This window comes from Poecilia latipinna, unplaced genomic scaffold (assembly GCF_001443285.1).
Source record: "Poecilia latipinna isolate Pla-1442-1.1 unplaced genomic scaffold, P_latipinna-1.0 Scaffold552, whole genome shotgun sequence".
In the NCBI taxonomy this organism is placed as follows: Eukaryota; Metazoa; Chordata; class Actinopteri; order Cyprinodontiformes; family Poeciliidae; genus Poecilia; species Poecilia latipinna.
This window is the reverse complement of record NW_015113168.1, coordinates 55,873-79,874: the sequence shown is the minus strand read 5'-3', so window position 1 is coordinate 79,874 and position 24,002 is coordinate 55,873. Positions and strand designations below refer to the sequence as shown.

General features: G+C 41.2%; 2 protein-coding genes across 10 annotated transcripts in view; one reads left to right on the top strand and one right to left on the bottom strand.

Moving 5' to 3' along the window:
• caskin1 (CASK interacting protein 1) overlaps nucleotides 1-12,564 on the top strand; it is a 136,400-nt gene extending 123,836 nt beyond the window's left edge. For 5 of the 8 annotated variants that reach the window (XM_015041448.1, XM_015041442.1, XM_015041449.1 and 2 more), the window contains 8 exons: nucleotides 648-749; nucleotides 1,636-1,774; nucleotides 2,188-2,340; nucleotides 2,500-3,698; nucleotides 4,699-5,010; nucleotides 5,244-5,808; nucleotides 6,991-7,504; nucleotides 8,944-12,564. In XM_015041448.1, the coding sequence (XP_014896934.1) occupies nucleotides 648-749; nucleotides 1,636-1,774; nucleotides 2,188-2,340; nucleotides 2,500-3,698; nucleotides 4,699-5,010; nucleotides 5,244-5,808; nucleotides 6,991-7,504; nucleotides 8,944-9,040 (3,081 nt within the window). In that variant the 3' untranslated portion in view covers nucleotides 9,041-12,564. The remainder of the gene's footprint in view (nucleotides 1-647; nucleotides 750-1,635; nucleotides 1,775-2,187; nucleotides 2,341-2,499; nucleotides 3,699-4,698; nucleotides 5,011-5,243; nucleotides 5,809-6,990; nucleotides 7,505-8,943) is intronic. The other 3 variants (XM_015041443.1, XM_015041445.1, XM_015041446.1) reach the window with 3 other exon arrangements.
• Nucleotides 12,565-14,404: 1,840 nt separating this feature from the next.
• Nucleotides 14,405-24,002, bottom strand: part of traf7 (TNF receptor-associated factor 7) — a 31,145-nt gene continuing 21,547 nt past the window's right edge. For both annotated transcript variants that reach the window (XM_015041452.1, XM_015041451.1), the window contains exons 6-22: nucleotides 23,338-23,430; nucleotides 21,672-21,705; nucleotides 21,375-21,588; nucleotides 21,155-21,289; nucleotides 20,990-21,085; nucleotides 20,788-20,909; nucleotides 20,039-20,112; nucleotides 19,269-19,317; nucleotides 19,067-19,194; nucleotides 18,884-18,966; nucleotides 18,746-18,785; nucleotides 18,548-18,664; nucleotides 17,339-17,461; nucleotides 16,106-16,225; nucleotides 15,714-15,845; nucleotides 15,454-15,573; nucleotides 14,405-14,729 (exon numbers count right to left, since the gene is read on the bottom strand). In XM_015041452.1, the coding sequence (XP_014896938.1) occupies nucleotides 14,715-14,729; nucleotides 15,454-15,573; nucleotides 15,714-15,845; nucleotides 16,106-16,225; nucleotides 17,339-17,461; nucleotides 18,548-18,664; nucleotides 18,746-18,785; nucleotides 18,884-18,966; nucleotides 19,067-19,194; nucleotides 19,269-19,317; nucleotides 20,039-20,112; nucleotides 20,788-20,909; nucleotides 20,990-21,085; nucleotides 21,155-21,289; nucleotides 21,375-21,588; nucleotides 21,672-21,705; nucleotides 23,338-23,430 (1,695 nt within the window). In that variant the 3' untranslated portion in view covers nucleotides 14,405-14,714. The remainder of the gene's footprint in view (nucleotides 14,730-15,453; nucleotides 15,574-15,713; nucleotides 15,846-16,105; nucleotides 16,226-17,338; nucleotides 17,462-18,547; nucleotides 18,665-18,745; nucleotides 18,786-18,883; nucleotides 18,967-19,066; nucleotides 19,195-19,268; nucleotides 19,318-20,038; nucleotides 20,113-20,787; nucleotides 20,910-20,989; nucleotides 21,086-21,154; nucleotides 21,290-21,374; nucleotides 21,589-21,671; nucleotides 21,706-23,337; nucleotides 23,431-24,002) is intronic.

Here is a 24,002-nt window from a genome sequence, read left to right as displayed (position 1 = left end):
CATGCATGCCACTATATAAATAATTTTCAGTAGTTCTGAATTATTCATATGTATATATGCACTCTGTATAAGCTGAAGGTTTTAGAGCTTAGATTGAACAACCTTTCTTAAAAAAGCTAAAGGACTCCATTAGAGGTTTGTTTTATTAAGTTGTTTTATCCACACAAAAATGAGTTGTACAATCAATGATGTGTGTGTGTGTCTGTGTGAATGTGTGTGTGTTGTTAATGTTTTACTGTAGAAGTGTCTCCTTGTGTGTCTACAAAAACTACATACTAGTTCTGTCATCAGAAATCAGACGAATCAGGACTTTTAGACGCTTCCTTTCACTGCAGACATTTGCGCTTGTCTTCCTTTGCCTTTCATTTGATCTGCAGACATTTGCATCATCACGCTATTCCTACCAATTTCCAGAAGCTTCCATCAGGTGTCACGCTGTCCCATGTCTTTCCTCTGTGAGAATGTCTGGGTGACAGAAAGAGAGAGAAACACTGCTGGGCTCCTGGACTAATGAAACTGCAATGCTGTGGAGGAAAATGCAATTGAAATAGGATCTTAACGCGTGTTTGCTTGTGTGTTTGTGTGTGTGCGCGCGCCTGTGTGTGTGTGTGTGTGTCTGTGTGGGTGGGTGGGTGTGTGTGTGTTAGGATCTGACAGCTATCGGAATAACCAAACCTGGTCACAGAAAGAAGATCACATCAGAGATCAACAAGCTGAGCGTCACAGAGTGGCTGCCAGAGCAGAAACCTGTGAGTAACAGCCTTTCTTTTGATAGTTATGTTTTTTATTAGCTATTTTTTATTATTTTATGCTTGGATGCTTTTCAAACTAAACAAACTGATTAGACTGTATATCTCAACAAGGCTTTTAATCTGGTTACATAAATGTTGTCATCATAAGTAGAAGTAGCACACACTTGTTTTCTGAACGTAGAGGGTGAGGTATACGTTTTCATACTTATCACATTACTTGTCATGTTACAACTAACAACTTGGAAGGAACCAGATTAACTCTAATTTTTTTTAAATAATAAAAATCTGAAGTGTGGCTGGAATTTCTATAAAAACACCCCCAAAAAGATCTCTTATCAGCTTTCTATATATAGAAACAACATAAGCCCTGTAGGCTGAGTAGGTTTTGGTATTATATGGTATTATATTGTATATAAGCCAGGGTTTTGTGTTTTCGTACTTATTTTTAGAATTTGTCACAGTGAATTGTGGCTCAATCAAAACAAAATACACTCACACAATGATGTTCAAGAATAATGATCTAGATTGATGATTGTGGGATAAAGAATGACGGTCAAAAGAAAAGTTTGCAATAAAACTCTCACCCAGCTATCTCTTGGCCACGCCCATCTCTGGTAAATGACATGTGACCCCGCCCCTTGGTAATCACCTGAGGTGTAGGAAAACATGAACACCTTCACATGACGCAAAAGATTTTTACTTATAAAATAAAATTGGAAGCTGTGTTTATTTTTTTCTTCCTCTTTACAATTACTGTATTGGCTGCTTTCTTTTGCTCCATCACATAAAACGCCAATAAAAACATGCTGAAGTTTCTAGTAATATAACAAAATGTTTAAAAGTTAAACTGAGCCTGAAACTGTCTGATCCACCATGTCTCCAGAGCAACCTGGGGGAATGGTTGTCGGCCATAGGTCTGAGCCAGTACCACCAGGTGTTGGTGCAGAACGGCTACGAAAACATCGACTTCATCACAGACATCACCTGGGAAGATCTGCAGGAAATAGGCATCACCAAGCTGGGTAAGATATGTTAGCATTTGTCAACAATCTATGTTTTCCTTCTGGTGTTTTGAAGACTTTGTGCTGAAGCGTTCATGTACAACAGATTTCTGTAATCTAAAATAGGTACAAATATTGCTAATTAAAATTAGCATTGTCAATTTGCCTTATAGTATCTTACAGTTTCGGCTGGGTGGCCTTCTCTAAAGGCTGTGCAGGTTAACCGGTTACTAAAGAGTTAAAGGACTATTTAAATAAGTAGGCTTTGTTCTTATAGTACCTTTATTAAACTGAACCGTAACTCCAAGCTCTAAGCACATGTTCCAAGATGTTGGGATCAGGTTGATCAATAATGAAGGAGAGGAGCACAGAACCATTACTGCACGGCTGCACAATGAGAACTTTGAGGTGACATGAACATGTTAATGTTAAAGGTCACCAGAAGAAGCTGATGTTGGCCGTGAAGCGGTTGGCTGAAATGCAGCGCAGCTCAGATGGGCGGGGCTCCCTTCGAAAGAAGCCCCCACCAATCACACAGCAGCAGGAAGTCATCTCCATGGACAGCCCGCCTCCAGATGGTGAGCACAGTAAAAATAGATTTTAGTTTGTGTTAGCGTCTTAGTTTCCTTTAAGCTGCCTTGAGGTCTAGCCATCACAGAAGACACAAGACCTTTAGAACAATACCCAATCACTCCTACATCCTAGGCAACTGAGAATTACTAATGAAAAACTCATTCTCCTTCCAGAGGTCATCATGTCTCCAAAGATGAGTACCTTCCAGGACAGTGAGTTGAGCTCAGAGTTGCAGAATGCCATCATTCACCCAGGTCAAGAGGTCAGAGTTCAGCGAACTCGCACCCTAAGCAAGGACCACGACGACGTGATTACTGGAGGTGGTGGGCCGCCGAAGAAGGAGGCACGGACGGTGAGGCAGCAAAGCAGCCAGGGAAGCTCCTCGTCCCACAGAGGCAGCGTTTCATCTCAAGGAAAACACCGTCATTCTCACAACCAGCCAGCACCTCCCTACACACCGCCACACACACCCACCAAGACCAGGACTTCATCCTCCTCTTCCACCTCCTCTGTTCAGAGCAGCGCTTCCCCACAGAGCAAAACCAAACCATCACCCCAGGCAATACAAGGGGAGCAACCTCCGCAGCACTCACACCAACCTCAGTCTCCAACCCACCGTGGAGCACCGTGTCAAATCCCCCAGCAGCAGCAGCAGCAGCCGCAGCCTCAAGTTCAGCAGCATCAGCCCCATCCTCATCACCACCACCCACAGACGCAGGTAATGGAGGTCAGAGAAAGCCCACAGCAGCAAGTTCCACACCTCTGCCTACCACCCGAAGCTGAACTGGAAGAGGCTGAGGGAGCAGAACCTTTGGCCCTCAAGAAGAAACGTGCCCACAGCCTCAACCGATACGCCGTCTCAGACGGGGAGTCTGATGAGAGAGTAGGAGGTAGAGAAGGAGGAGGAGGTGGAGGAGAAAGGGAAACAGAAGTAGCAGTAGTTCAGACCTCTGTGACTGCAAGAGCGGACGGAGTGAAATACGCTACAGTGACCCACCGCGTGAGCCGCAGCCATTCAGTCCGCAACCAGGAAAAGACTGCCGGCCGCAGTCACACCCAATCCTTCGCTTTGCGTCAGAAGAAGAAGGGTCCTCCACCGCCCCCGCCCAAACGCTCAAGCTCTGCCATCTCCAGCTCCAACTCCAACTTGACGGAGGCAAACACACAGCAGCAGACACACACCACCACTGGGGGGATGCTGGATGTGCCTTACCACCAACAGCGGAGGGCCAGCGATCTGGGGGTGTCCGTGGAGACGACTGCAGTGGAGACCAACAGCATGGGCAGTGTGAGGAGCATCGCTGCCATGTTAGAGATGTCTTCCATAGGAGGCGGGGCCAAAGGCATGGCACTGCAAAAGAATTACCTGCAGGTATACATCTGCCTCTCTATAGCAGATTACTTATAGAGTTTTGGAAAAACATTGATCATTTTTTATGGGATTTGCCACATTGCAACTAGTGACGGCCAGATTGGCTGGCAGTTGTGCCTTCAACATATTTTCTATTTATTTTATGTAGGTAGAATCATTGGGAAATTTGTGACCCCTTATGTTGAGTCAGTTCCTCCTGCTTGCTACAGGTTTATATCTGCAGCAAGTAGACTTATATCATTGGATCGCTAAGAATGAAGAGACCAAAATGTAACATTTTGATCTCTATCAAAAATTCTATGGGTAAGGACAGTCTGAACACACCATGGTATTCACTGGGGTTATGGATCACAACCGACCTTGAATAACTGAAATTCACAAATACTTGAAAGGTGCTCGAAAGGTTCTCCAAGGAGCTACCACTGCCTCCTGAGCAGAGGACCGGGGAAGATGGAGGGTGTGTTATTAGTTCAAGCACCTAATATACCTAGTAGAAACTGTCTTAGCAATTCCGCAGAAGCTGACATCTTTCTTATCTCTGCTCTTTAGGGTGTCTAATCAACACCAAGTTAACCTGTTGTTCACAGGTTGTCATTCACGACCCAAATTTGGGTCCTCTCGTGAATGACAGGTTAAATGAACGGTGCTCCTGGATAGCCTGCTTTGCAAATGACAGCATGTTAAGTAGCGTAGCGTTTTGGTAATTCATATGGTCTACGGAAATAATCCATTAAAGTTCATAGTTGTTATGTGACAAAATGTGGAAAAGTTCAAGAGTTATACAGACTTTTGCAAGGCACACAATATACAATATATACAATTATATATATATATATATATATATATATATATATATATATATATATATATATATATATATATATATATATATATATATATATATATATATGTGTGTGTGTGTGTAAAATATATAAAATTCATATACTAGATCCTAAAGAACAAGCATGAAAATGTTTTAATCTGACTGCGTGTCATTCAGGTGGGAAAAACCCGGGAGGCCATTGGTCTGGACGGTGAAGTGGTGAACCGGCGACGAACCATAAGTGGACCCGTAAGCGAGCTGGTTGAGGCTGCCAGGCGGGAACAACCGATTCCACTGGATTTCACTGCGTCCTCCACCCAACCTCAACCTCAATCCCCCCCTCCCCTTGTGAACTCCTCTTCACCTCACCCTCCATCTTCCCCGGTCCCCTGCTCAGGAGGCAGTGGTAGCTCCTCGGAGAACCTTCCGTTTGCAGAGGAGGGAAGCCTCACCATCCGCCGCCAAGCTCGAGGAGAAGGAGAAGGACAGGTAACTATCTAACTATCTGTATATATACCTGTTTGTCTACTCGTCAGTCAGTCATTTCTACTCTACATTATCTGCGTAATGTTCTAAAAGTCAGTGTGCTCTAATGTGCAAAGCTACAGTTGAAACTAAAGCGCTTGCTCAGCTTTTATTGTCGTTTCCATTTATCTTTGTTCACGCTTTGACTGTTTGTGCAACTATGACCTTTTATCATGAATGTATGAACTTTCCGTTAGTGTGTATTTTGTGTTTGTCTGCAGGGTGACGGCGACGCCCCCCCGGGAGATGGGGGTTTCACCCTGGAGGACACCCCCGAAGCCACGGGAACCTTAAAGCGACGGCCTCGGATTTCCAAGTCCCACCCCAACGGTTCGGATTTCACCCTCCAGGAGTCGTCCACCGTAAAACGGCGGCCCAAGAGCCGCGAAAAAGAACCCGAAGGCTTCGCAGAAATGGCCGCTGCCAACGGGGAGGTGGTTGGCGCTGGGCAGCCCAACATCACGCAACCGATGCCGTACCAGAACGGCACGGCCACCGTAAAACGCCGCCCGCCGTCTGAAGCCGGAGTGACCGAACAGCCGCAACCTCAGCAACAAGTGACCCCAACCCCCCGCAGGGACAGCATGGACCAGGGAGCTCCTGCAGTAAATGAAGGAGGCCCTCTGAGGAAACCAAAGCCTCCAGTCTCCCCAAAACCCGTCGTTGCACAGATAAAGAGACAAGGAGGCCCACAGACCCCACCACAGGCCGCCCTCAATAAGAGAGTCCCCCTGCCAGGGCCAGGAACCCCTGGAAGTCCAGGTACTCTGTGATGTACCATGCCGTGATTTTCAGAAGTTTACTTGCATGTCATTTTCTTTCAGGCTTTTAATTGTGCATTACAATTAACTTTCTAACCTTTATAAACTCCATTTTGAAGCTGGTGTATATACAAAAATATGTTTTTACATTGTTACTAAACTGTCACTATGTCATGTCAGGATAGCAAGAGACAGATAAACTGAAAAATCAAGCTCCTCTGCCTTTTCCCAACACTAACTGCAGAAAGACATAGTTTGGTCAGAAACAACCAATCAGAACCAGGAGCAGGGTCTTGGCCCTGTCAATCACCTTATGCTCACACCTTCCCCCTTGCTCTCTGCTGGCTGCAACTTCTCCCCTGCAACTATCCTTTTAAGAATGCTTAGGGTCGTTAGCATGGATTTAAAAATTACGGTTACCTGTAATGACAAGTTGGTAATGGTAAGTTGTTTCTTTATTAGCATCGCATACACTACCATGATTGACAGCGCTAAGATCTGGCTCCTGCCACTGATTGGTTCTTTTTGACTGGGAGTGGTGCATTTCTTCAGATGATAATAGTAGTTCAGGGTGGAGGCGGAGGAGGAGCTTGATTTTTTTCATGCTATCTATATCTAACGTTAGACTGTCAGGACATGACAGTTTTAACAAATACATTAAAACCTTTTTATTAAAATAAAAGTTTACGCACCCGAGCTTTAAAGAAAGGACACTAAACCTTTTATGATAATTGGAAAACCAAAAAAATCAACAATGTTGGAGCTATAACTTACAATTTAGGCTACAAATTTAGACAATCAGTGATAAATTTATGCTTATGTACTACAATATTAATTGTAGTACATAATTAAATTAAATAATTATTTTTAAATAAAATAATTTTTATTTAAAAATTATTAAAATTGTTTATTTAATCCTGGGTTAAAAAATACTATTGAATTGAATGATTAAAAGTCTAAATGAATTCAATATCCATAAGGTGGATGAGAGCTTATAAAGTACTGACAAGATCCGTATTCTCTACGTATATAGCTTTAGCAAGCAGTGGCACTAAATGTTATTGTAAAGCTTTTCTGCTTTGCAACATTGATTTTCATGTATTGATATCATACAAGAAAATTTTCACAGCACACATTCCTGCTTTATTTTCTTGAAAATGACTTTTTTCTCCTCTGTGTGTAGTGGAAGGAAAGAAGATCCCTCCACCGGTCTCACCGAAACCAGCACCCCCACCTACGGCACCAAAACCGGCCAAGCTGATCCACTCTATGACAAGTCCCGCCTCCCCGACCGCCGTTTCCACCCAGGTCAAGCAGCACTCTGTGGTGGCACGGCAGACCAGTTCACCTACTTCCTTCCTGCCGTGCAACTCCTCCAACCCTCCTGTCGCCAAGCCGACAAGCCCTTCTTCTCAAAGCCCCCATACCCCACAGACCCCCACCACCCCTCAGACACCTCAGACACCTCAGACCCCTGCTACTCCCAGCCCAACCCCGCCGCCCGTAAAGCCCCCCCGCTCCTCCATTGGGGGCGTGTCAGTGGACAGTGGGATTACAGGAGGAGCTGTCACACCACAGGCCTCCACAACAACAGACTTTGGTGTAGACTCTTTGGTGCATCAGAAGTTGGAAGAGACAAGCGCATCCCTGGCTGCTGCTCTGCAGGCTGTGGAGGATAAGATTCTACGGCAGGACGAGTATGGAGCACACACACACACGCATACATGGATTTGTAGTTTAGGTGACCATTTTGACTTCTGTGGTGTTCCCTTCATCTGGTGAACACAAAAAGTATGTCAAAAAAAGAATTGTACCTATAGAATACAAATATCACTCCAAAAATACCATTTACTTTCAGAACATGCATTTCATAAATGACATTTCACAGCCCTTTGAGGTCACACTGCTGATAAGTAACCTCACAATTTGGTTTTGTAAACCATGTATTCATGTTCACACACACACACACACACACACACACACACACACACACACACACACACACACACGATAGGTGCGTGCACACGCACATTCACATGTTAGATTTCTCCATTGTACTTCTATCCAACTGAGGGCTTTGTATTGATCTCCTTTCATTTTAGTAACTGCATATATCCCCAAATCAGGTGTTTTCCCTAACCATTACCATTGCTATTATATCCCCAACCTTAATCAAAACTTAATTAAAATCTCTAAACCTAACTAGCAAAGTGTATTTTAATTGGAAAAAAGGTAAAGACCAGGAAAATGTCCAAACCTTCCATAGATGACCTCTCTTTGTTGGTTAAAATAGTCACAATTGTCCTCAATGCGTCTATATACAAGAACAGAAACACACAAACATGAAGTTGAAGTAAAACAATGTATAGTTTTCAACACTTTTTATTCAATATTTTCAATATTACGAAAAATTTAGGCAGACTTGTTTCTTGGTGGGTAAGGAGTATCAGTGTAGCATCTACATAAAAGCAGGTTTTACTTTCAGTTTCCTTAACCCAGATTCCAATCATTATTTTTTCTTAAGGTGAACAAGGCAGGACTAAGATCTCAGGCCTTTATTAGACCTAGACTTACTTTATCGGCAATGAAATGCCATTCCTTGGCTACCAGAATACACAGAAAGAATACTGTATAACTATAAGTGCGACAACAGATACACATATATACATATATATGTATATACATACATATGTATATATGTATATTTATACATATACATAAAACCCTAACCCGGTTTTACTTGTGCAGGTAAAAAAGAAGACATATGCAAATAATATATTGCTAAATATATATAAGAGGCAACAATAAAAACAATATTGAACTGTTAAGACATTCAGTAAAGATATTGCACTTTGCATTTTCAGACAGTCTGAGTTATTGGTTTTGAGTAGTATATAATGGAATAATATTGCAATCTGTTACTGAATTTTCCAGGCTAGCTTTCGCTACATTAGCTTGCTAGCTACAACAAACAAAACCTCTGAAAACCATCTGTTTCTTAGCAGGGCTGGATGCTTTATTGTAAAACCACGTCTTCATTGTCCCACAAAATACTACAACAATGTTAATCAGTTTATAGATATGAATTCTCTATTAGGTGCTGTAATCTTCTGCCTGTGTTTGTGTTTGCATTCAGCTCTGTGGCTGAGCAGAAGACAACGGTGAGCATCCTCGATGACATCGGCAGCATGTTCGACGACTTGGCCGACCAGCTGGACGCCATGTTGGAGTGAAACGGCAGAAACCCAGTCAGCGAATCTCCACGGCAACACTGCATCAGAACTGAATCAGACGGCACAAAGAGGCAACCCTCCTCTCTATCTCTCTCTCTCCTTCTCTTCATCCACCTCTCTCCTCTTCGCTCCGAAACTGCTGTCCATCCATCTGCCCAGAGGAAGCTCGACTCTTCTCTTCTTCTCTTTCTCCTTTGCACGATGCAAAAAACAAAACAAACAAAAAAAACAATAAAGGTGATGGAACATCAGCAGCATCAGAGGCCTGGACAGAGATCACGGCACTGAAAAATGGATAAAAAAGAGGGCAGAAAAGAGAGATTAAAAAGCTAATCTATCGAGAGAGAAAAAAAGAAAAAAAAACACCCAAGAAGGATTAATAAAGAAATGTATCACAGTCAAGAAGACTGCAATCACAACGTGAGTCTTTAAAGAACTCCACATGAACAAATACTAATACAGATTTAAAAACCAACTGTGTAATGAATCATAGTACGGTATGTGTACATTCTAAAGCATGGAGAGTTTATATCTACTGAAAAAGTCCTGCATTAGCACAGTAATATATGATATATGCTGATAAATATCAATCTCTAGCTCTTTGATTTGATGTCCTGGTTCTGTGTGGAATGGTGACCTCTGGTGTTGTGATGATGTAAATGACTTGGTGGAAAAATTATTCTATGTGACCAAATTTGAGACTCTTGACCTCCCGATGGGTGTGCGTGTGTGCGCCGTTCGTGCGGGTGGATGTGCGTCACGGGAATTTTCAGGATCACCGTTCTGTTCCCTGCTGTCGGATCTGAGTCGCATCCCCCCACATATGCACACACACACGTAGACGGGCCCACTCGCACACAGCAGAAGCACAACGACCCACGCAGCCGGCTTGCACACACACACGCATACGCGCAAACACACAAACTGGAACCTTCATAATATAAATGAAAATGGTGTAAAAGCAGGACTACAGCAGGTCATTTCGGGGATATGGCAGGTAGTTGAGAACTTCAAAAGAAACTTTTTTTTTTTTTTTTAAAGGCAGAGGTAAATGAGTGTGACATTTCCCCCAGTGTGTACAGTTGGATGGGTCCGAGTTGCCCCCAAAGCACCTTGTGAAGGTCAGCACAAGCACCATGGTCGGAGCTGCGCGTCAACAAAGAGGGCTTCAAAAACACTGCTGACTGACGAAAGTGCAGCAGCAAACTTCAGGTTCCACTGTCCATCCTGCTACCACAACTTCAACTTAATAATAATAATAATAATTATAATACATCAAACTTACATGGTGCTTTTAGGACACTCACAGATGCATAGATAAATCCAAAACACCAAAACCTGCTCCGTCATTTCAGCAATTGGATTTATTGATACTTTAATCCCACTAAGTCAAAAATAAATTGAATGTTTTCTTTTTCTTTTTACTGATTGAGTGAATAAGTTTCACACTTTTTACACAACAGAAACATTCTGATTTAAATTTGAAGCGTGATACTAATTAAAGGTGGTCAAATCATGATACCACCACTACCGTGCCTCAGGCAAGGAAAGCTTGTTACTGATAATGGTGCTTCGTATAAAGATCCACCCAAGAGAATTTCAGTCACTCAAAACAAATAAGCTTTTTCCAGCTGACCTGACTTCTCATTGGTATTTGTAGTTAATTCAACAAAATCCTCTCATTGCTGACCGTGCTAAGATAACCCCCCCACCCCCCACCCCCTCTGCTTCCTGCTCTACACTAAGGCACCTTTGGCTCAGTGAGAAGCACTATTCATGCCCTGACTTGCAAACGTACCTCTACCTCTTGAACTTTACCACATTTGATCACGTTACAAACACAAATTTTAATGTGTTTATTGGCATTTATTTGATTGACCAACAGAAAATAGTGCACAGCTGTGAGGTGGATAAAACAATGTGATGATGGTGGCAGCATCTCAATGCGGAGAGGCTTTTACCAACACACCCCAGCTATTATTTAGATCAAAGCATATTCGTCTGTTAGAATGACCCAATCTAATTCACTAAATATAAGTGACAAAAATCTGTATTAAAGGTTTAAGTGGCATTAATGCTTTTGCAAGATCACAATTCCTCCCAGCTCTCCTGAAACTCATGTAAAATATTTAATAATCCAACCAATCAGGCCTCAAAACCCACATCACCCAATTTTACAATCACGTTAAAACTAAAAAATAAAATAAAAATGAAACTACACTGTACTCACTGACATTCTAGCACTTAACTCTTACATTTTCCATCCCACACGCCTACAAGTCCCTCATCTCGTTTCGCCATGACAATCTACTGTACCGCCTCCCCATTTTTTACTGGTTACAACACGTAACCATGATTTTTGTGTAAATGAGACGGAAATCAAAAGGTGTTGGGGAAAGCGTGAACAACAGCGATCAAGAACTGCTAAGTGTGACGGTTTAATTTCTGTTACATTTGACCAAAAAGAAAAAAAAAAAGTGCAATACTCCAGTATTTCATGTTCTCCCCCATAAAGGAAATCAGTCTCACAGCAGCTGCACTCTTTGTCTATGAATAAATAATAATTCAGAGAATAGTTGTGGTATTTAAATTCTGATCACATAGAGAATATATATATGGATATTTGCAACAAAAAAAAAAAAAAATAAGAAGTGTATTTATGATGTGTGTGTCATCCTGAAGAGTATTTTTCAAAGTAATCAGATCTAATCTGAGTATTCAGAATCAGTTTGCTTCTCCATGCTTCGGTGGTCCCAGCTAAATGAATCATTGTAGGATACCATGTTGGGTAATTTCAAGGAAGTGTTCTTTTCTATTATTATTATTATTATATTATTTTATTGTTGTTATTTTTCTGCATACATGTGTCAGGATGTGGCGATGTTTATATTACAAGCAATTCCTGTTGTTTACTCTTTTTTTGGTATGGTTTATAATTTTTTTTTTTTTTTTGTCTTTCAAACATGTGCCTTGCTTTGTGATTTTTGGTCTGACTTCAATACAGTAGATGGGTATGTAAAGTATCAGGGAATCGCTCTCTTTTACTCTTCACTGTCACAGGTGCATTTGTTAGAGTCATGAAACTGATTGCTTCCTCATCTGGACAACCGGAAACCATCGTGTTGCACTTGGCTTAAGTTGGCTGCATGCTTCAAACCCACATTAGCAAACGCAATTTGTCTCTGAACTTAAAAAGTTACTTGGGAAAAAATACACACTTTCCTGCTAAGAGTAAAACGACTTGATCAAAAGCAACTAGCTTCCTAATGTATACCTCAGTCACACATATAAGTTTGTGCTTTGTGCGTCAGTTGCGCAGGAAAACATACTTTGGCTTTTGGTAAATAATGCTTCAGCATCACTAGCTGCGTTTCTGTCAGAAATGTATGCAAAACTTTGTTGAAATTCCTTTAAATTAAAAAAGAAAAAACACACACACACACACAAAATGATCCTGAATCTCAAAGTCCATGTGGGGAAATAAAGAAAAATTTTAGTTTGAAAATTATTCAGGTGTATCTGTGGGCCAATGACCTTTAACCCCTGGTGGAGTCGGCGTTGGGTTTGCTGCTTAGCGATCAAGTCTCACACCTCATAGCATGAAAGTGAAAATTCCCAGTATGTGAAATTCTGAATCACCAGAAACAAATTGAGCTTATAAATGCTGATCTGTGGCATTTTTAAACTCACTCAGGCGTCGTTTATGATAATCTGTTTAGTGCATGTAATAAATCCATTGGTTAATTGCTAACTTTCAGCCACTCCTTAGAAATGTTCCCTTCCTCATAGTTTTGAACCCGGGCACCATCCCATCATAGACAAGTTTTGCCTTTTAATTTTTTCCCATGTTCCTCTGTTTGGTCATCTCTCATATTGTAAGCGTTGTGTTACAGAGTGATTGTGTGGTCATGGGTTGAGGTCAAAAACAGAATTCTGGTCCATCTCTTCTTTCTTAACAAAAGATGAAGCTTTTTATTGGATCTTCTTTGCTCTGCAGTGACTGTGTGTGAATGCTTGAGAAAGGGCCAAAGTGTGTAAAGTGTTGCTCTGCTATTGATTGTGTGAAATCTGTGTGTGTGTGTATGCGTGAGTGTGAGAGTGTGTTTTACTGATTGGACAGATGTGTGCTTGCAGCAACTGCATCTTATGGCCATCTGCTCTCAATAAATTAATGTTCTATATAAACATAACTGTGTGCTGTTTGGTTGTGTATTAAAATGGACAGAATTAGTAAGAAAGATTACCAAACTATTTAGTATTTATTTACTTGTACTAACAGCGGTTAGCTGGGTCACTGGGTTTTACAGATAGCAAGATTTGTAACTGGAATAAAGGTGATGTCATTTCCTAAATCTGAAATACAACTTCCTTAATTTTATAGATTGTTTTACAATAAGTACAACTTCCTTTATAGTCAATATAGGACTAAGATAAATACTTTGGTAGGCTGGGACAGCCATGCTTAGTGTTGATTTGTTTTTCCTTAATGAAAAGTAAAAGGTGAAAAATAATGGAGGCTGCAAGTATGGAAACACATTTCACACATGGGAGAAAAAACAGTCCACCAGGAGTTTTAGATATGATTACAAAAAATCTAATTCATAATTTTGAGAAGTCAATTTTGACTTTCAAATTCCTAATTATGAAATTGAAGGTCCTGGTTTCAGCTTTCGTACACTAAATGGAGCCAGCTGTCAATTATATCCACGTTAAATCAAATCAGCAGCCGTCAAAGAGTACAACCGTTTTATTGATCAGCGATCAAGTCAACCTTAAATGATTATAAGTTTACAAGAAATCACTGAAGCCACTCAGTGAAGACACTTTTTCATTCTTTTCTTCTTCTGTACCAAAGCTACAGTCAATATGAGCTGAAATAAAAACACTTTCAAAACTTTATAGCTAAAACGTGTAATATGCATGATCATATCAACAGTCTGTATTTCATATTCTTCATTACTGTCAACCCAATATGGGTCCTCAAACATTAAGACTTGAGATTAATGTCCATCTCTGCCTTTGTTTTGTTTTTTTAAGTTATTTACAGTTAACTACTTTGGTGGTGTCATTCTGGAGTTTGTTCATAATTCTTTGAAAACAGAAAGGAGTGTAAGACGTATCGATACAACTCTAATATGGCACTCATTTAAAAAAAACAAAAAAAAAACGCCTTTACGCTTCGACAGGCACATCACATGCATGAACAAAGACCAACGTTTCAGCTGTACAGGCGCTGAATACAACCTCATCATGGCACTAATAGATCCTTCACTCTAAACACATTGCTGTTTTATAAAGGCCGCTTAAAGAAAAAGACAATGCACTGAAGATGAAACCGATGCTGATGACCACTTCAGGGTTTGTAACTTAAGTGGTCAAGTTTAAAGTTTACAGTAAAAACCACAACATCTTCAAAAGCCACGGAAAAGTTCGATATCTGGAGTGAGACCGTCTTTGAGCATCAGGCATCGTTAGTAGCGCTCTGGAAGCGGCGGGCGGGCGTCCACTTCCTGCTTTCTGTCCGGTTAGTGCGGCTGTAAGGCGGCGGGTCCGGTTGGACCCGGGGATGAATACGGTGGACGGAGGGAGTCGTCCTTAGAGATGTTGGTGGAGCGTTTTGGAGAAGTTATGAAGCGTATCATCTGCTGGACGCCTGAAGACCAGAACGGTTTGTTCAGCAAGTCCACACCTGAGGCAGAGACACGACTGGTTACTTTACTCCGTCTGGCTCCAAATTCCAAACATTTCCAAACAAATTAGCTGTTATTTTGGTTAATTTCTTTAGTGGAAGCACATTATTTCACCATGAATCTTGTGAACATACTTCTGCTGAGGTGAAGATTAGACCTGTCACAATAACGAGTTTTACTGGACAATAAATTGTCCCAGAAGTTATTGCAATAAACAATAATATTGTTGTTTGGAGATCATTTTCAAGTAATGATGTCATAATAATGCAAGCACTTACTCTGAAAGATAAATAAACTAAAATCCTAATGAACATTTAACCCTGAAACTGGAAGACATTTTAAATATCCAATGTAAATAAACAAAACAGAAACAACAAATAAAATGAATCATGAAGTCTGTGGAAACAAAAATGTCCTTCAAAAAAGGTTTAGTTGAGATCAAAGCATCAGGTTGAAAACTTTTATCATTCAGTTTTTGATAGGAGAGAAAGGAGAAAAACTAAAGGAAGACAACATTTAGTCGATAGAATATGGAATAAAGTCAGAAAATATAAACACTAAACCCTTAAATTCCAGATTATTTTTTACAAAGAGATCAGCCATAAATGGATCCTGGTGAATCAGATGAGTTTCATCAGGATGAGGAAGCTGAGGCCTCAACAGAAGGAATCATTATCGAGTTTCAGGAGGTTAATGATTGGGTTGCTCTGCGACTGGCTTTACCTTAACGGTGCTGTCCACCGCTCCGGAGAACAAGCGCCCCCTGGAGACGGCCAGTGCCGTTACACTGCCCTGGTGTCTGAGCAGAGTTTGGGTACAAATCATGTTGTCCATGCTCCACACCTGCAACACAAGCCGCCAAGTAAGAGTGTTTTCACAAGCTTCCACTTTAGCTACCTGCCAGGCTGTTACAGTCAAAACTCACCCTGTGTACTTCTCACACACACACACACACACACACACACAGACAGAGTGCGACTCACTCTGAGGGAGCGGTCATAGGAGGCGCTGAACACTTTAGTCTGGTCCGGAGTGGAGATGACAGCCAGAGCGTAGACGGTTCCAACATGGCCGGTCAGGGTTCGGACCTGCTCCTTAGACTCAATGTCCCACACCTGCAGCAGACACACACCATCAGCAACAACGTCAGTCACCCAACAGGCGCCAACGCAGCCACTTTGTTGCTACAGCAACTTTTCCGACAAAAAGTAAATAAATAGAAAAATGATGATTGGCCAAACTCAGCATCAGCAGGTCAGGCCTGTTAGAGATCAGTGATCGGCCAGAAAACTGCAATTGGTTCTAATCAACCGAACAACATTAAGTCTGTGTGTGTGTGTGTGTGTGTGTGTGTGTGTGTACATGGGAGCCTTACATGGATGAGGTTTTCATAGGTGCCGCATACGATGTGGTGGTTGGTGACGGCGATGGAGTAGACGCTGCCCCCGCTGGTCTGGAGCACATGAACACACTCCAGAGAGCGGATGTCCCAGATCTGCAAACACAGAGTTGGACCAAAACTCAAACCAGTGGAGCACCGTAACAAACCAGTAAAACCAAGACCAGTTGAACCAGTTAGAGTTTGTTTTACTGGAAGGAAAATGCAACCAAGTATTGATGGAGACATTTCTTTTAGCCTCCTTACCTTGATTTAATGACGTATATCTCTGCGTCAGAGATATACGCAGAGATATACGTCATTAAATCAAGGTAAGGAGTAGGATTAAATAAGTGTTCACTTCCTTCTGTTTCTTTTCAAAAAGAAAAAGTTAATTATTTTCTTTGTTTTAAAAACCTATTTGAAGTAAATAAATAATAAAATCCCAGCTGTAGCAGCTCAGAGCTGAACATGTCCACATGTCTCCTTCTAAAGGACGGAATAAACTGGCCTGGTTATTCCCCAAACAAAAAACAAAAACATCTCATGTTTTTATTTTTATTTGTATGGACAGAAGCTAAAATTAAATCACAGCCAACCCTCACTCAGATCTGTCCCTGGCTCATAACCATGCAGCTCCACCTGCCAAGCAAAACATTTCCAGACTGTCGGCCTGCTGCTCTGAAAGCAGAACTCGACTTCAGACCCACAGATCCACGTCTAACTGGACCCCATTTAAATGAACGGTGGAGGATAATTACATGTTAACATATTAACTAGAAGCCACATCCTGGGTAATAAACATCAAAATTTATTCTTAAAAGTCAACCTAAAAACAAAATAATAATAATAAATACTTTAATGCTGATGATATCTTACTGATGTTTTTCTATTGGCTCCATTTAGTCCTCATTGAAACCTTCTGAAGCTCCGCCTTCAGGAAGTCATCACCCATGGCTCTTCTATTAACCCTTTAATAACGTTTTTACCAGCGTTTCACTGAGAAGTAAATCGTATAAAGAGCTAATTACTACTGCCTAGTCTGAAGGAGCCAAGTCGAGGGAGAGCTGAATGGTTGCCACGGGAGATTAAAGGATTCCTCAAACAAGCATGAAAGAATGAAAGTAACACTCCTGGCATGTTTTTGATGAGGAAATGACATCATCACCTGACGTAAAGCTAAAAAAAATAGTAGATTTTCTGTAAGGTTTAGTGAGGTTTTGTGCGTACCTTGATGGTCTGGTATGAGCCGCTGTACAGGTGGTTCTGGGACGCCACCAGCGCCCTCACCCAGTGGTTCAGCCCCGTCAGCTCCTTCTTCAGCTTCAGCTCCGTCCCAACAATGTCCCACACCTGGAGAAACCAAAGAGACGCAATTAAACACAATGCAAACAATGACAGACAATGGAAAACAAACAAACTGGAATGACCGTTGTGAAACGAGCTTTAAAGGCTTGCTCTTTTACTGCTCCTTTTAATCTGAGTTTAGAATGAGTCACCAATAACTGCAGTCAGAGGACACATTGAAACTATTACACAGTGATGTAAGAGCAAAACCACGCAGAGCCTGAACCTGAGCGTGGACACGCAGGGCGCTGAGCAACAAGTCTGACTGGGGGAGGAAGTTGTGCAACATAGGAAAGTCCCTCTGTAGGAGCAGCAACACAATGGCCCTCTGCCCCATGTCTTGTATCCATGGCAACAAAAAGTCAAGGCTAGGCATATCCTGCACTCAGCCCAGACACAGGAAAACTTGCCCACAATGTTCTTCTACTTTATAGAGTCAAAACTAACATTGATGGCTGACTGAGAAACCGTGTTAAATAGCAGTCAGACTGTCATGTTTTCATCAAGCAACTTTATTTTTGGAATTTGAATTTATGTACTTTTTGGTTGATGATTTTCAGACTTTTACAGAAGACGTTATGATGGATTTCTCATGTAAATATCAGCTAATAAACCCCTTAATATCGCCAGGTTCCCTGTGACACCATCACTGTATACATTAAGCATTTTACAAGTCATTTAGAAGGTTGAATAAAGGGGTAAATCTGTTACTTTATTACTAAGTAGGTCATTTCTGACTGTTGTACAAACTGAATTTTGTTTAGGAATTTACCTTTAAAAGAGGTTTAACATAAATACTAATTACTAAATATTAAATGCTAGCCACACTTTTCAGATTTTTATTTGGAAAAGAAAAAGAAGTGTAATCCATGTACAACTTATCTCCAATCGTGAACTACTTACCGTTTTTGGAACCTGAAGCAAATACTTGGCAGGTTGTAACATGAGAAAATGTGGAAATGTTCAAATGGTATACACACTTTTACATTTGACCCTCTGATGATAAAAAGAAGTTGTTGTGTTTGTTTCCAGCAGCGTGTCAGTAGCTCAGTAACTGATCCCAGGTGGGATGAACAGAGTCGTCCTCTGTACCTTTATGGCCTTGAGGGAGCCGCTGAACAGCATGTTATGGGAGGAGACCAGCGTGCACACGGGGTTGTCATGGGCACGGATGGTGTTGACCTTCTGCAGGGTCTGGATGTCCCACACCTACATGACAAGCGAATGCAACACACACTTAGTTCCTGCTGGCCGGGATGGTGTCTGATGCTGGAGGTGAGTGATTCTTACAATGATGGTGCAATCAGCAGATCCACTGTACAGCTTGTTACTGTGGCGACAAAAACACAGCATGTCACGTTGCTCCAAAGATGATGGGGCTAAAGGAACAGAACATGTGTGTGTGCGCGTGTGTGTGTGTTGTATTACCCCTGAATGCACAGGGCCAGCACAATGCCATCATGGCCTTCCAGGGTTTTCTGACACTTATAAGTAGTGCAGGTGTCCCACACCTGGACAGACAGGAAATGATGCATTTTGTAATAAAAAAAAATCAACCCCAGTATGAATAAATAAAGGGAGGTTTAGTTTGATTGAAGTGGGATTTTCTACCTTAATGGTTTTATCAGAAGAGCCAGAGAAGAGCAGGTCACCAGTGGAGTAGACACAGAGACACCAGACCGGACCCTGGTGGCCCACGAACGTCCCCTTACACTTGAAGATCTGCTGCGGGTCGTAAGCTAAGAGACGGGACACGCTGGGTTTGTGTTTATCTTTGGAAGGAGAGCTAGAGTGTAAGGAGGCAGATTCTTACAGCCGAGGATTCCCATGTTGAGCCTGGCGTTGATGTGAGACAGCTCGTCCTGAGGAGAGATGGTCGACATTAGACCACTGCTTTGATTAGAGAAACTCTGAGAAATCTTTTTTCCCTAAGCGCTGTCTGCTTGTAGAGACGGGAAACATCAGGAGTCTTTTGGAGATTTCACATTTAAGCTACAGCTATTCTTACTCTACAGGGAATGCAGACAGAGTCGGCCATTAGCAACGCTAAATCTGCTAATTAGAACAGCTTAAAATTAAAATCTCAGAATTTTCTTATGCCACATTTAGCTGACTATTCTTCTCACTTTGTTTTCTGAAAAAGAAATTACAAATGACCAAAAATTCACAAACTTTCTTTCATTCTGGGAATTGACCTGAATTTAAAGTCTAAAGAAATAAGAGCCGTAAAACAAGACAATAGATTCTGGGTGGGAAGATGTCACTCTAAACTACGGAAGCCCAAAGAGTACATTACTGCAAAAAATAAAAAATAAAAATAATAAAAATCCAGATTTTCCTAAAACTAAATCTTCTGAAGGAGAAAATTCAATTAATCGATAAAACTGATCTATTGTCCTGCTCTAATCACGCTATGATGCTAAACACAAAACACTGAGATACTCTGAAACCAAAAAGTCTTTGTTGATGGCAGAGCTGTGTAACAGCGACTGCTCTCTTCGTCACATTGCTTCTGATGCATTTATATGAACAAACAAAACTTTACTTTAAAAATATGGTTCAGAAAATTGTGACTAGACTTACGTTCAGCATGGAGGCGTCTCTACGAAATTCCATCAGGTCCTCGCTGAGTTTACTCTGATTCTCATCCAACATATCTTAAAAACACACAGGAACACACACTAAGACAAGAAAAAAAACCTAACTAAGCATCATGTCATCTACAGAGGAATTAGGACAGGAGACCTGATTAACTCTATGAGGAATTAGCATTAGCTGCGTTTTCATTGCAAATGTGCACAAATCTCAGTCTATGCTCAAATAAGTTTGCAACTGCTTTGTTTCCATGAAATAAGAAATGAAATTAAAACTGGTTCATGTGATAAGTCATTAAAATATCATGGCAGCGGCTGATGTAAACAGTTGCCATGAGTTATATTCATAATTCAGCCACGATGCTAGCTCATCTCTCTGTCACAACTTATTGTGATCTGGTGGAGCCAGCTGGACGTTGTCTGAAAAAAACAAACAAACAAAAAAAAGCCCACATCATCCTCCTACCACTTCCTGTCATCCTCTTCGTCGTTTCTGTCAGTAGTAACACCTGACTGTTGATCACATGACTCGTATGATGCAAAAATTGTTTTCCAAAATTCATCTGTTTCAATAACCTGAAAAACCTCCTCATCCTGGCGCCAAACCGTATCAAGAAATGTGAGTTTTTTCTAAATAGTCATATTTCCATTAAGCAAATTTATTTTCATCATTTCAATTTGCACAATTTCGTGGTCAATGTAAACATGTAAACTTGGCTAATGTGTGCGTCTTCCTACCAAATTTAAGTTCCAGGTTTTTCTCCAGCTGATCCAGCTTCTCAGAGAGTTTCCCCAACATGGAGCGCAGGAAAGCGATATCCTGGTCCTTCTGAGACAGAGCCAGCTGCATCTCATGGAACCTGGACACGAACCCAGACAAAAGCTCAAACCTCTTATTCCACAACCGTTCAGGCGACAAGACTTTTGGAGTTGGGCTCACCTGTCGTCCGTCTGCTGCAGGAACTCCTTCAGACCCTCGAATTTGCACACCTCCAGGTGGGTTTCGTAGGTGTCCTGGTTGCCTATGAATGTGCAGCTGTTGGGAAGACGACATGTTGAAGTGTTTTATCGAATTCCCGCTGGATGGAGAGGTAAAGATGCTCACCCATATTTGGAATGCGGACATTTGATGTGCTCACACTCCTTGAGGTGAGCCTCCAGGTTCATGGTGAGGAGAGGGGGACAGGAGGGGTTGTTGGGGCAACGCACCGGCCGGTAGTCGCAACTCGCCTCATGCTCTCTGCGCACAAGAGTTGAAAATTCCACTGAAACTTGAATCTTAAACGTAACGTCAAGCATTTTGCCAGACGTTTTTTGTTGCGTACTTGCGACAGGACAGTTTGATGGTGAAGGGGCAGCCAAGGGGGTCCACCTCATGAGCGCCGGGTTTACCGGCCACCGAGGCTGCCGGGGCCACGGCGCCGTTGGTCACCGCCCTGCAGCCGTATTTACAGTGGATGAACAGCTCGCCGATCTGCTCGGCGACAGCGATGTTGTTCACGACGACGGTTAGCTTGGCTGCGTCCACGGGGCACTTATCTGGGACCGAACGATGCCAGCGTTAAGACAGCGTGGGCTAGCTAGATCGTAAAAGACAAAACGCTGATCGGTTCAGGACTCACCTGAAGTCAAGGCGCAGCGTCTGCAGAACGTGTGCTGAAGAAGAAGGAGAAAGAGGGAAAGTTGACATGTTTTCTGCAACCTCAGCTGTCACTAAACTAGGACTGCATCGAGAAATCAGCACAGATTTTCCTCAATTTGGGAGACCAACCAATACTTACATGTAACTCTGTTAATTATCTACCACCGCAAATGTCTGAACATGAGCACATAACATGTTACTGTCACCTTACTGTTACCAAATTAGCAACTCTGTCTCTATATTTAGTGACTTTAGAAAGAAAAGAAAGAAAGAAAAGTCGCTCCATTTTGAAAGAAACTAAATTGGTATCGGCCAAAATTATTTTTTTTTTTATAGATTAGTGATGGGCCAGAAACTACACCTGGTTTAAGATATGTACTGTACTTCTTATTCTATTACAAATACCCACAAGTTTTGTTTAGTTTTTTTCAAATTACAAGTTACTGTCAAAAGAAGATTTCAAGACAATTGTCCTTAGTGTCAGACAGGGTCATACAGAAAACTCTTGCAAAAGATGTTTTTTCCATGGCATGCTGATGTTTGTGGTGAATTCTGTAAAAATAATTTCCACATGCAGCTCCATCCATCCATCCATCCATCCATCCATCCATCCTCCCAAATACACTGACCAGCTTCCCTCTCGCTGCTGAAGAAAGGCGGCCCGCAGCATGATACCTCCTCCACAGTATTTACCATACCATACCAACTTTATTTATAAAGCACTTTAAAACAACCACAGCAGATACAAAGTGCTGTACATTAAAACACAACATAACAATAAAAAAATAAAAACTCTTACAGTTTAAAAACAAACATACAATTTAAAACTAGATCCTGCTGGAGTTGAAAGCCAAGTAAAATAGATGGGTTTTAAGACGAACTTTAAAAGCTCGTCTTTTAAAGCTCGTCTTTTAAAGCTTGTTTGTTCAGAATGAGCAGTTCAGTGTTAGTTTTCCACCACACACCACGTCTCGTATGTAGGCCAATAAGTTCCGTCCTGGTTTCATGTGACCTGAGGCCGTTCTTTCCCACATCTGCTGCGCCCCCTAAACGTCTCGTTTCAACCCACAACCAGGACTTCCTGTTTGATTTCTGATCGGCTTTCTTCAGCTAATGAGGAATCTCTGAAGGTGTTAGCTTTTAGGGGTGTCAGAGTAAAGGGGAATGAATTTATATGCCACACTTTCTGGATCTGGAAGTAATTTCAAACAATGTATTATTTGCCTTTTACTTTGTATTGGTTTCACAAATCAAATCAGAATAAACCAACCATGAAGTTGGATGTAATGTGACAAATTGTGAGAACGGCTGAATATTTCTGCAAGGTGCATTTAGTATAGAACAAAAAACAATGTGACTTAATATGAAACAGAGGAATAAAGTCAATCTAAAAATGAAAAAAACTTAAAATTTATGTTTCAATGACAGAGTAAAGACACCAGGGTTACTGAAATGTCTCAAACAGCTTTAAAAATGAAAGACAAGTGAAAAAATTGCCCATTTCTTTTTACTGAACGATCCAATTACAGCAGACAGAAGATAACTATTAGTTAATGCAGTAATGGAGGGGTTTTCTAGTGGTCTTATATTTAGCAATTCTTTATGAAATGTCATAAAAACACAAAAAAAGTGGAAACTAAACTCACCCCACATGTTGTGATGACGGGATCCTTGAAAACGTTGCAGCACAGCTGGCAGCACAGCTTCACAGACGGCGGCTCAGCGAACACCTGCGGCTCCTGGTCACATACACACCGTGGTTTATGAAGGTGGGACAGCAGCATGTGACAGACCCCCATGTATAAATACACTGAAAACACTACATCTTACCAAGTAGTTTGAACTGGTTTCTAGTGCAAATATTTTGGTAAAGTTGAAATGAAAAAAAAAAACAACAACAAAAAAACAAAAAACTTGCAAGTAACTTTTCAGCAAGATAAAGAAGCTTGTTTTAATTCAGTTCATTTTGAATATTAAAAAAACAAGTTATGACGGAGTATTAGGGCCTTAGAAAAATGTGAAAAAAAATGAAAACTAAATTACAAAAATAAAGTCCTAAAATTGCAAGAATAAACTTGTACGAGAATAAAGTTGTATGAGCAGAAAGTTGTAATATGAGATTAAAGTCATAATAGTATTATGAAAATAAAGTCAAAATGATGAGAAAAAAAGTCCTATTTCAAGAATAAAGTATTACAAAAATAAAGTCGTAATGTGACTTTATTCTGCTGTTATTTCGACTTTATTCCTGTACAACTTTAGTCTCGTAATCTTAATTATTTTTTTTTAGGCAAGGCAAGGCAAGGCAAGG